The sequence below is a fragment of the Pectinophora gossypiella genome, chromosome 6, assembly GCF_024362695.1.
Source record: "Pectinophora gossypiella chromosome 6, ilPecGoss1.1, whole genome shotgun sequence".
Taxonomy (NCBI): Eukaryota; Metazoa; Arthropoda; class Insecta; order Lepidoptera; family Gelechiidae; genus Pectinophora; species Pectinophora gossypiella.
This window is the reverse complement of record NC_065409.1, coordinates 13,354,079-13,367,100: the sequence shown is the minus strand read 5'-3', so window position 1 is coordinate 13,367,100 and position 13,022 is coordinate 13,354,079. Positions and strand designations below refer to the sequence as shown.

The 13,022-nt window shown below is 40.5% G+C and overlaps 1 protein-coding gene across 2 annotated transcripts in view; it reads left to right on the top strand.

The window, feature by feature from the left end:
- The window catches only part of LOC126367750 (uncharacterized), a 39,939-nt gene that overhangs the window by 14,807 nt on the left and 12,110 nt on the right, over positions 1-13,022 (top strand). For both annotated transcript variants that reach the window (XM_050011465.1, XM_050011466.1), the window contains one exon: positions 12,898-12,994. In XM_050011465.1, coding sequence (XP_049867422.1) covers positions 12,898-12,994 — 97 coding nt within the window. The remainder of the gene's footprint in view (positions 1-12,897; positions 12,995-13,022) is intronic.

Genomic DNA, 13,022 nt, shown 5'->3' with positions numbered 1-13,022 from the left:
GATTTCTTCCAGACAACCATAAGGCGAAGAAAAATGTAAAAAATAAATTAATCAAATTTAAGTAAATAGGATACGGATAGGGTTAGTTAGCAGTAAGTTTTTAATTTAAGTATTATAAAGCTAATAATTTTGTAATTGTTTTTTGAGTTTATGTGCAATAACATGTTTTGAATTGTATTGCATAGAAAGATTGGACAGCTTGTAGGGAAGGCACTCTCTGCATAGTACTTAAATTTACGTAGGTAGGTACTGAGATAATCTGACCTCGTGTCCTCCAAAGCACGGATTCATCTTCCTTTTTCAGAAAATCAGGCGATTCAAGCCCGCAATCAAAGTTTTACCTGCAATGTCCTTATTAAACAAGGAACAGTCTCAAAAAGTGATTTAGATGATGAAATCGAACCCGGACCTCCAGATCGTAAGCCCAACGCTCTAACCACTAGCCCACCGAGGCTATTTTTAAGCTGTCGAGAGATTCTATTGAACATTATTTTCAAAACAAGATGAAACATTTTCCAGCAAAAGCGGAACCTCTTAACTGAATGCAAAAGGAATTATGAAACGTTTCAAAACCGTACAATAGCAAGTAAATGAAAGGGGGGCTCTTAGCGCTGTATTATGAATTGTTGGCGTGTGGGGCTCTTCACGCATGTATATGTAGATTATGTAGCTTTGCACAGCTTAAGGCTGCTTTTCCACCAGAGTTGTGCGAGTAAAATGTGTCGTACGGGCACGAGCATTAACATGTATACACTTTGGTACAATGTCACATTAACTTTTTTGACAAATTGAACTGTAAGTCTCACTAAATGTCAAATATGTTAGTGCGACAGAATCCTAAAATGGATAGGTACAATATATCGCTCATGACTGTACGAGGATGTGTTTCTGTGCTGTGGAAATGTGTAGGGGTTTCCACCAGAGCCGTGCGAGGTAAATATCTCGATGAAGTGTAGCGGAACTGTCAAAATGCGCAAATGTGCGATCCTTCGCACACATTTCTCGCTTGTTTTGTATGTAGAATGACATCGCTTCGCTAAACCCTTTACCACCAGGGCTGAGCTGAGCGAGGCTAGGAAAATCTAGTGATTCTATTGGTGGATTTTTTCCTCGCACACCGCTTAACTAACTCGCACAGCTCTGGTGGAAAAGCAACCTCAGTCGACTCACGTTTTTTACAATTGAATTTTACTTGGCTACAGCACAAAACACTCCCACAAGCCTCCAGTAGAGTACCATACGCCCTCTCAGATAGATCGATGGGAGACCTGTGTTGGGGGGTTAGCAAACGATTTCGAAAAGCGACAGTTTTTTTGACGTGACTTATTGTAGATTTGTCGCAAATGGCATTAACTACTTAGCCGGACAAATGAAGAGCGCTGTGGTCTCCACCCGGTATTTTTTTTAAAGCGTCATTGAGTGATCTTTTATCGTGTGGGTTGTGAGGTGGAGTACCAACCTCATCAACCCTGGTGTCAGGGTTACTATTGAGCCGCGAAAGGCCCCTGACATGGCTCTGATATATACGACAAGCAAGGTAAATAAATGCTGAATATACAGGGTATTTAGTTACCAAACACGAATTTCACTAACACAGTTGGCTCGACCATTATAGATGGCGATGCAGCTCGCCACCACGTTGGTCTAACAGAAAGCTCGTTGAGGTGTGGGTACTTAGTACATCTTGCGATGAATGTACCTCTGATTAAACCAATTGGGATATAGTTGTGAGCTTATGTTATATATAAGTACATACGTTATGTAACACAAGTTGACCTGCTACGAGCACCTAATCTTTGCCCGAAAGAGGTAGACTGTCCTTCTATTTGTGTCGCAGCTTAATGCTAATTACGAAAGCAAACAGTAGAATAATTACTGTAGCCTAATGTTCCAATTTGCTTGGAAAGTCCGAATTTCCAGGGATCCTAAAAACGGTCATATGCGGGACATGAAATGTCCCAATTTATCATAGATTTTTAGCAGTTGCGTGGCGTCGCAAAAACAAATGCCTACTCTGACATGTTGGCAGGCATGTATGTTATTTTTTTGAGATCCTTCAACGGTTGCCATTTATCCAGCCAGGCAGTGAATTCCATCGCCATCTGAAGCAAATCTATAATATTTAATCTTTTTTACATAAATATGAATAAAAACATGTCGTTCTATTTTTAAATCCAGGTTATAATGCCTGTGTAATCCTACGATATGTAAGCTAACCTAACTTTCGAGCGGCTCACATATTCTGGAAATTCAAGTCCATATTCCCGTGCATATTTGAGTGTGAAATCTAAAAATACGGGGTACGAACGGCGGTAACTGCTAGGCTACGAGTGGGCTCTGAAAATCAATAGGGCACGCTCCCCGGCCAGCAGCATATTATACCATCTGAGGCCCATGACATAGAATAAGGAATAATACTACGTATAGAACGGCAACTCTCCGCCCCCCACCAGCGTCTGAGCTAGGTTTACCTCACCCCCCCTTGAACACAGTGTAGACTTAAATCGTATGGTGTCAGACGTCACATACACAGATGCACGTGTACGATAACGTTAATGTGTGGTGTCTGTGTAAAACGAGGTTGGTTATATGAAGTGTCCGGGGTGTGTCTATGACAAACTGAGTGGCCTCTTTACTTAGCGCAACTGATGCGTTCTAAAACTAAACGATATTTTTGCTTATATTCTGAGTTATAAAAAAAAATATAACTTATTTGTATATCGTCGTCTAGTGAAAGAAAACCACGTAAGTGTTTTTTTAAAAATCACATTCCAGAACAACCTCGAGTTTTTTCAATGAACTTCAATTCGGGTAAAAATTTAGACCAAATTTTTACGCGGATCATAGCTAGCTTGTCATTGCAAGGTTTTGTTTACAAACACACGTAACTCTAATATCACACACACGAACCCTAATAAAAAAATGTATAATTATTTTTCAAAAAACTTTTTACATAAATTCCACAATAATAAAGCGACAATGGTGCTAATTCCTGTAAATACCATCTAATTTTATTTTAGGTTATATCTGTCATTTTCTTATCCGCCGAAAAGGAAAGGGACGGGTAATCGACAAGCATAAAATTTATGGAACACACGTCAATTTTAAGCACAAATCTAAAACAACCGTCTAAAAATTCGCCCGGGTTATTCATTTATTTACTCATTCTTCCTAAAATTAAGAGCTGTCAATCATCCGTCCCTTTCCTTTTCGGCGGATAAGAAAATGACAGGTATAACTTAAAGTAAAATTAAGAGATGTCTGCAGGAATCGGGGCCAATATGTACTTAGATTTAATTAATGAATACAAATAACTGCTTATTGCGCGTAGCACAACACATGCGACAATTACAAATGACCCAAAGAATAACAATCGGCGGCCTTATTGCTAAACAGCAATTTCTTCCAAGCGACAACACGAATTAAGGTTCCTCATGCGCTCACGACCTCTTGGGCCGGGTCTCCCCTGTCACTCTATTGTTACGCTACATGAAAGCTGGGGTTTGCTGATAAAATTTTAAGCCTTCACCGTGATCCTATTGTGCCATTTTTGTACGGGCTATAAGGCTACTTGACAGTTTTCGGAATTTTTGGATAAGTGTATATATATGTATGTACGTAAAAATGTATCTCTCCTTCCGAAAAACTGTGAAAGGCATACTTACAATACAAGGAATAAAAATTAAATTGCTATTAAAAATTCTCGATTAAGTAAATTAAATTCATCTTTTTTGGGTATACATTTTTACAATAAAATACCAGTAAACATTTTAAATTTATCAGAAAATAAATTTAAAGCTCACGTGAAGCTTACTTTATGTAACAAAGCTTATTATAAGATTAACGATTACCTAAATTATAAAATGTCTGGTATTGAATGTGGTCCTCTAGTTATTAAATAACTTCTAATGTACCCTCATTGATTTAAAAGATGTGTTGCTGTTGCAGTCTCTTGTCATTTCTTCTCCTGAGCCATAACACCTTGCGAAATGACGTAAATTCAAAAATGTTACATTGACCTTCAACAAGTTTATCCATGATAATTACGTTGAATAAATGATTTCTGATTTCTAGTGTTTAATAATACATACACTTAAAATGATGATGACGATCTCCGACCGATTTCGGCCACCACTTCGACTCCTAGTCGGTACGACGCTGATGCGCCCGAAGATGGCTTATGGCTTTGCTTATGGCTTAAGCAGCCCTATTCAGGGAGGTACTGCTTTCTAGAGGGGGCTAGAAAAGGTGCCCTGTGCGCGGGAGTTCACACTTAAAATAACAGAACAGTCAATTGGCCAATTATGTACCCGACCCAAGTCTGGCTACAAATATTCTTTTCGAAATGATGGACTAAAATTAAACCATTTTTGGCAATAATGATGCCTACTAAATCGAGATTGATCTTCTTTTCTCTTATTATATTTGTATTTTGTATTTTTTTTTGTATTTTGTTTGTTGCCAATAAAACATTATTATATTATTATTATTATATTAATATCTATGAACTTTCACGGGTCTAACATACATAAACAGCCTATATACGTCCCACTGCTGGGCACAGGCCTCCCCTAAATCAACCGGAGGGGGTATGGAGCATACTTCACCACGCTGCTCCACTGCGGGTTGGTGAAGGTGTTTTTACGGCTAATAGTCAGGACCAACAGCTTAACGTGCCCTCCGAAGCACGGAATCATCTTACTTTTTCAGACAATCAGGTGATTCAAGCCTGAAAAGTCCTTACCCAACAAAGGACAGACAAAGTGATTTCGACCATGTCCCCATCGGGAATCGAACCCGGACCTCCAGATCGTGAGCCTGACGCTCTAACCACTATACCACAGAGGCTGTCGGGTTCTAACATAAATAACCATAATTATACATAGATAGAATAGAACGTCTGACATATTGCAAAAATATTCTAGACGGAACATTTCACGCTACTAGTCTGAGTTCAATAACATGAGACAAAGGCTTCGATGCCAATGGCGACAATTATAACGTTTAATTATTCCTAGTTTGATTTACAAGCTGCCTCCCTTTGTGGAGGATATCGTCCGTACCCTTTGTTAAACACATGTTCCATTTCATACAAACAATAACGACAAATTTGACTCCTAACCGTTTGTTCTATAGAGCTAGTTGATTGGTTGCTTGAGTTTCCTTAATTTTCTATTGGGCGTTTATTGAAGTTTGTGATTGTTAGTCTTTTTACCCGACCGCTATGTATGTAAGTATGTCTGTATTCACGTCTGTTCCAACGTAACTTCTAAACAATTCATCAGAATTTAACAAATAAGGTGTCACTAGAAGCGTCTTAATTGTCCGGTGGTTATCGGCTATGTGAGGTCACGCTAAATAGTATGAAACAAGAAAATAGATATACTTACATATTCCTTTGAAATTCTTCCGAATTGTGATGTTTAGGAGTTATCCGTGGTCGAGGCTTTTTGGCGGTAAGTAACGGAAACGGGACGGTTGCTTTCTTCATTGAATAATCTAAATAATCAATACGAAGTGGTGTTTTGTGGTTAGTGATCGCATTAAATTAGTCAGAAAACATTCGCGATAGTGTTATTATATCGGAATATTCAATAAACAAAGTGTACTTATCTATTTTCGCTTAGTGCCAACAAGCCGCTTCATAACTCCAAAGTTTATGCGGACTTTTTAGTTAATTCGTTTCGGGTTCGGAGTAGGAGTCTGCTCCGAGAGTGGAGGCTTAGGTTTCATCATTCATTGTCATCACGTTTCATCATTTCATTATTCATCATCAAGAAAAAAAACATAAGACATGGCTGTATGGTCATAGTTCCATTTTCCTTGCCCTTCGATGAAAAACTAAACAAAAAAAAATAGCCGTGGTCGAATGCCAACCTGTCCTAAGAGTTTGCTTACCACGGCATACGACCACGGGTGTCCCCTAAACATCACTATTCCGAAGAACTTCAAAGGAATATGTATACTTACCTATTTATTCCTGTTTCACATTTTTAAAAGCGTGATTTTTTCTGTAGTCGGGTTTTAGTTTTTAAACTTATATTTTTATAGCCAGTTTATTTGGGCCATATACTTATTTATAGTACATGAGTTTATAGCCGTCATCCTAATAAGAGCAGAATTCAAATCTGGTGCTTGCAATATAATGAAAATCTCTCTAACATCTCTTTTAGCCATGTTCTTTTTAATGCATTCCGTTGCTATCGAGTACTTGTTGAAAGCTATCCAATAACCTGGAAAGCGCAAAACGCGAACACAATTTACGTATCTATTAATATGATAATTAAGTATGTAAATGTTCGCAACAAAAAAATTTGCAACAAAAGAAAAGTTTGGTTTCGCACGGGATTCGAAACTGCACCTCTTATCACACCAGGACTAGCGTGTTCACCTTGACCATTACAGCGCAGGTACCCATCCGTCCATGTAGTTTCTTTAAATATGGATATTAGTGATATGAAAGAGAAAAAAATACTCCCATTCTGCATTAACATCCTCAAGTCACCCATCGTGACATAAACCTGCCTGGAAGAGATCTTTTTTAGAAATAAGCCCACCTTTTGTTATGTTTTCATAGTTTTGTTATCTTCTTCTATTTGTGGGGTAGTTTACCAACCCTATCGACCTTGGTGTCAGAGTTACTATTGAGCCGCCAAAGGCCCCTGACATGGCTCATGTAACGACTACTAACTTACATCAGTAAGTAGTAACCGGGACCAACGGCTTAACGTGCCTTCCGAAGCACGGATCATCTTACTTTCAGACGTATGAGGTGATCAGCCTGTAATATCCTAACCAAACTAGGTATCACAAAGTGATTTTTGTGGTACTTTCCCACCATGATTCGAACCCGGGACCTCCGAATCGTGAGCCCAACGCTCTACCACTGGACTACGTAGGCCGATAGTTTTCTTATACAACATAAACAGCCTATACACGTCCCGCTGCTGGGCACAGGCTTCCCCTCAATCAACCGGAGGGGGTATGGAGCATACTCCACCACGCTGCTCCAATGCGGGTTGGTAGTTTTGTTATAATAAAGAATAATTACTCAACTTCGTCACCCCTGACGACCGGACACGCGCCGCATAGCTCCGCGGATCATCCAATAAACCCAACGACCCCACTCCCGTCTCATTACAAATTCCACATTAAGCATAAAGCTGGGGAAAACTGCTTCTTAAGGACGTGACACATCCATTACGCCTGCTACTAACAGAGCCGGTTTTTTTTAACGTAACTTATTGAAGATTTGCCGCAGATGGCATTAACTACTTGGACGGACAAATGGGGAGCGCTGAGCTCTCACCCGGTACAAAATTTAAGACAACAGGCCTGAGAGTGCCCAGTTGAGCGCGAAACTCGGCTCAGGGCGTCCTCTGAGAGGAAGAATATTTGAAAGAATTAATCGACTCTAGTGGGTAGCGATAAGCGCTGAATGAGGGAAATCGTCCGACCACGCCGGTGGGGTCGGTATCGGGGTTCTGAAGTGTTTGGTGTAGCGAGGTGATTGGTCGCCTCTATGGCCAGAGTAATCGGGTCGTCGGAATCGTATATTACGTCCTTTAACAGAGCTGGGAAAGCTGAACTTTGTGTGAAGATTTATTTCGTATGAGACAGTAAACGAACGGAGAGTACGCGCTTGTCTCGCTTACTCTGATCAGTATGTACCAAGCTTTAAAGTTAGGTACACCGCATAATATCTATAACATACCTAACTAGAACTTCTTTCACTCTAGGGTTGCCTGGCACAAAATTGCTGTGTAATAATTAGGCTGCCTAGTGTGCTTATTTTATTCGTCTGTGCACGCCCTGACTTTATATTTTTATGCAATAAAAAAATATTGATTGATGGATTGATAAGCTCACGACTATATTCCAACTGGGGTAGTCAGAGGTACATCCATCGCAAGATGAACTAAGTACCCACACCTCACCGAAGCTTTCTGTTAGACCAACGTGATAGGTGGTGAGCCGTATCGCCGTCTATACCTAATGGTCAAGCCAACTGTGTTACTGAAAACTGTACTTAAGATAAATAAATAACTCATTGACCTGGTGCAAGTTCGGTGCTGGTATTTGACCTGGCGCTCCCCGTCCAGGGGCAAGCCGGAGAACCACAGTTACTAGTAATATAATCATTTCTATTTAGGACCCCGCCGGCGAGGTATTTTTTATCACCTTTCAGCTTATCATTATTGATCTACTTCGGGATCCTTCTTCCCGTTATAATATTCTCAAACAATGCTGTGCTTTAGCATGAAGCTATGGCCTCCGTGGTCCAGTGGTTGAGCGTTGGGCTCACGATCCGGAAATCCCGGGTTCGAATCCCGGTGGGGACATATCACGAAAATCACTTTGTGATCCCTAGATTGGTTAGGACATTACAGGATGATCACCTGATTGTCCAAAAATTAAAAATTAAGATGATCCATGTATCGGAAGGCACGTTAAGCCGTTGGTCCCGGTTACTACTTACTGATGTAAGTTAGTAGTCGTTACGTGAGCCATGCCAGGGGCTTTTGGCGGCTCAATAGTAACCCTGACACCAGGGTTGATGGGGTTGGTAAACTACCTCACAACCCACACGATAGAAGAAGAAGCTTATCGTTATCGGTCTACTTCGGGATCCTTCTTCCCGTTATAATATTCTCAAACAATGCTGTGGTTTAGCATGAAGCTCTGGCTTCCTATTCGTATACCATACTGATCCAAGATACCTAAATCTCAAAGGTATAATTTAAGTCACAAAAAGACGTCGCTGATAGATACGACGCGTCGCCGCAACCTACGATGTGTTACCGCCTTAATAGAGAATGTTCCATGTGATAAATTACACGGGGCTGGTGTAAGAAAGTGAGGCTTTTGGCTCCGCGCCAGGGGGTGGAGAAACAAAGAGTGGCGCCCCCTACACTACACGATAATAGTGTTGCTATCGATGGCTTCTCTGATATTAAAGATATTCCTCGTGGTAAAGGGACGTTTTTATTTGTAATAGTTGTTTTAAGTATTTACATTATATACTCCATCAACCCGCAGTAGAGCAGGGTGGTTGAATGACTGGAGGCCTATACTCTGGAAGTGGGACATAATATGTATAGGCTATATACCGGACAACACAAAACAGAAATGAATAACAAGAATTTTAAAAATACCAAGCCCAAATAATTTTGCATTCAAACCTGTTACGCAATATTCGAACATTTCGAACTGACAGCGACGTTCGGAATTTAAAATCGCGAGCCAATGAAATAACAATATTCCCGTTTAAAAAAATATTTCAACAAGGTTTCAACTTTCACCCGCCAACCCGCGTTTTCCGAGCGAAGTTTTGGTTTTTCGATCCTTTGAAGTATTTATTAATTGAACGAGTCAGCAAAAAAGGGCCGTCGCCGCCCACTCGCCCTAACCCTAATGCATTCAGTCATTCTGCCTCAAAACTGGCTCAGCTTTTTATACTACGTGTTGTTTACAGGCATTGTCGGGCGATATCGAACGTCTGACGTCTAAAGTAGTATCTATTATAAAGCAATTAGGACATAACTTAGAGCTTTAGGTTTACTATTCCGACGCGTGGGAGCTCTATGTGTCCCACAGCAACATACGTACATTATAATCGCGTCCGTATCCCAACCGGGGTGAACTGACCTGTAAGTCAATAAGCATTCTCTAGACACATCTGATATTAACTCAAATGGTGAATTGTACGATGATAGCTACGTTAAGAGCTCAAAAAATTGAAAATATAATTCGATTACTGAACCGTAAAGGATGTGCCACACAGATTTGAGATTCAATAAAGGTGAAGACGTTCAAAACAAACAATCTTTAGGTGTAATGAATCGAGCGGGTGTTCGGGTCCGGGCCGGGGGGAGGGGCGTCGAGATGCGACCCTCGGGCGGCGCCGATCGATGCTGCCGGTGACGTCATATCTTCGCCAGTCTCCAGGGACAAGCGAGCCACTCTACACAATACACACCACATCAAACAATTTGCCAACTGATTGGACGCTAATTGACGCTGGACTGGCACGCCAACCTGCGCCAATTCTGCCTTGTTATTCGACTGTTACCGGTCATAACTTTGCTTTGTTCAGATCGGTTTGTTGTCGATGTTTAAGTGTACAACTCTAGGAAAGGGTGTAGATAGCTTCGCGTGAATACATTTGGCTAGGTTGAGCCCTATAGTATTAAATCTAAAGTTGCCATGACCATGATAAACGAAGATATGGCTCGGTGGCGTCGTACTTGGTTCATCATGCTGAGGATGTACCTCTGACCCCAGTTGATAATATACATAGTGGTTTTGGTGTTTATGAAAAATTTAGAAAAGGCATATAAAATTAATCGATACGCGTGAAATTTCGAGTCAATGTCACAGCCCGTGGAATCGCTGAGTCGTTGAACAATATTAAACCAGCAACGTCTTTGTTCAGCCCCCTATTGGCTGAGAGTCCTCGACTGCAGCCTCGAGCGGCCATGATGGAGTAACGTCGGCTCATCTAATCTAGATATCCACGATCTGATAAGACGCGACTTTGAGAGACGCTTCTGTTGAGATGTTTAGGGTTCTCAGTAAAAAATATATATGAAAATAATGTAGCATTCGACTGTAAAGAAAATAAAATAATATAAGTGCTTTATTGCACAAAAAAAAAACAAATCAATGAAAATTTACAACCATGATATAGAATAAGAAAGTTTTATTGCAAAGAAAATTCGACCTTGTCTGTTCTGGCCAAATTCAATGAGACAACATTAAACTTACAATTAAGTATCTATTATTCTCAATCTTTTCAATGGAGTCTTCCGAAATACAACCTATAATATACACACACAACACACAAAAACTACACGTTATAAAATGTATAAGTAATCCATTTGTTGCATACAAGCCCACGAAATAATAAAGTCGATTCCAGTTTCACAAAACCGCTGAGTCGTTGAACAATATAACATCACTTGATGCTTTGTTCAACCCTCGATGACTGAAGAGCCCTCGACGCCACAACCTCGGGCGCAGCCACATGACGTCACAGTTTTATAAATAGCCATCCAAAGATGATATCCATGACCTGATAGGTCGACAAGGCTTTAAGAGACTCATGGGTTCTACTTCTTTTAATCGAGAACGATTAATCTTGTTTCTTGTTTAGAAACCTTGGTCTTCTTCTTCTATCGTGTGGATTGTGAGGTGGATTACCAACCCCATCAACTCTGGTGTCAGGGTTACTATTGAGCCGCCAAAGGCCCCGGACATGGCTCGTGTAACGACTACTTACTTACATCAGTAAGTAGTAACCGGGACCAACGGCTTTCCCAAGCACGGATCATCTTACTTTCGGACAATCAGGTGATTAGTCTGTAATGTTCTAACCAAACAAGGGACCATAAAGTCATTTTTGTGATATGTACCCACCGGGATTTGAACCCGGGACCTCCGGATCGTGAGCCGAACACTCAAACCACTGGACTACGGAGGCCGTTAAAAACCTTGATAATGGAGCTAGTTGAATAATGCTGCTATAGATTGGTGTTAGCTGATGATGAAAGCTAGCTTGTGGCGCGTGTTGATTGGATCTGATTAATATAATAAGGTTAACCAGATAAACAGTGGCTGCAAGTTGCCTTTGATTTGTGGCTCTGCTCACCCTATTAGGGATTACGGGCGTGAGTTTATGTATAATAAGGTTAAGTGATCTCGGGCACGGTTAATTAAATGAATCGGTGGTCATTTAGTTCCTCGCTGGTTCAAAAAAAGAAGCCGTAAGAATGTCCTCTGAGGTATTTTGTTTCCTCTATTCACAGTGGTCCACACTGTTTGTCCCCCACCTGGTGATATCCAGTAAAAATGTAACGATTCAATGGGAAAATTTTATAATGGTTGCTTGGATAAAAGATGTTACTAAGATACTTGCAGCACGACACATAACGGTTCCGAGAATGTTATGAATGTTATGTACTTCTGTATTTCGTATTTTTCAAGGCTTCCCGGCCTGAAGAAGAAGTTCATAATATACAGGGTGTTAGTAACATCGTAACGAAAACTCTGAGGGATGCTTCAAACCCTGATTGTAAGCTGATATCAAGTGGAGTTATCCGTCGCAAAAGTATGGAACTAAAAATAATAAAAAAAAACTAACATTTTCATTAATTTTCCGACGGAAAACTCCACTTGATATACTCAGAATCGGGAGCTGAATCATCGCTCTCAGTGTCCGATACGGTGTCACTAACACCCTGTAAGGCCAGGCGCGCACTACGAGTTTTCGCCGCGCGGCAGAAAAAAGCAGCGGCGTAATGTCGCACTGTAATACTGTACCAAACAGTTTTAAATTGTATTGCGCGCACTTGACGGCAGAGCCACCGCAGCGGCGCAGTATTACAGTGCGACATTGGTGCTAATTCCTGTAAATACCATCTAATTTTATTTTAAGTTATATCTGTCATTTTCTTATCCGCTGAAAAGAAAAGGGACGGGTAATCGACAAGCATAAAATTTATGGAACACACGTCAATTTTAAGCACAAATCTAAACCAACCGTCTAAAAATTTTACATCCGTCAATAACCCGACACAGTTAAGTAGACAGCACGTCCAACGGATTGCATACCAGCGACGTACCTTTTGATTCGCCCGGGTTATTCATTAATTTACTCATTCTTCCTAAAATTAAGAGCTGTGAATCATCCGTCCCTTTCCTTTTCGACGGATATGAAAATGACGGATATAACTTAAAATAAAATTAGGCGGTGTCTGCAGGAATCGGGGCCATTATACCCCTAAGATTCGAACTGAAACTATTTCCGTCCTCCCTATATGTGCATAGGGCTTTATAGATTAATTTGCCCGGTTATTTTTGCATATTGTTAACCAAATTATGTTTTTTTATTTCCAGATGGAAACTCTGATAAAAGAAATGCAAGATCCGGAAACAGGTGTGCCAGTCAGAAGTCAGAAACTCTTCCTTAGCGTTATCCCTTCTGCTTTCATGGGTAAGATATTACTCGGCATCTTTTATTT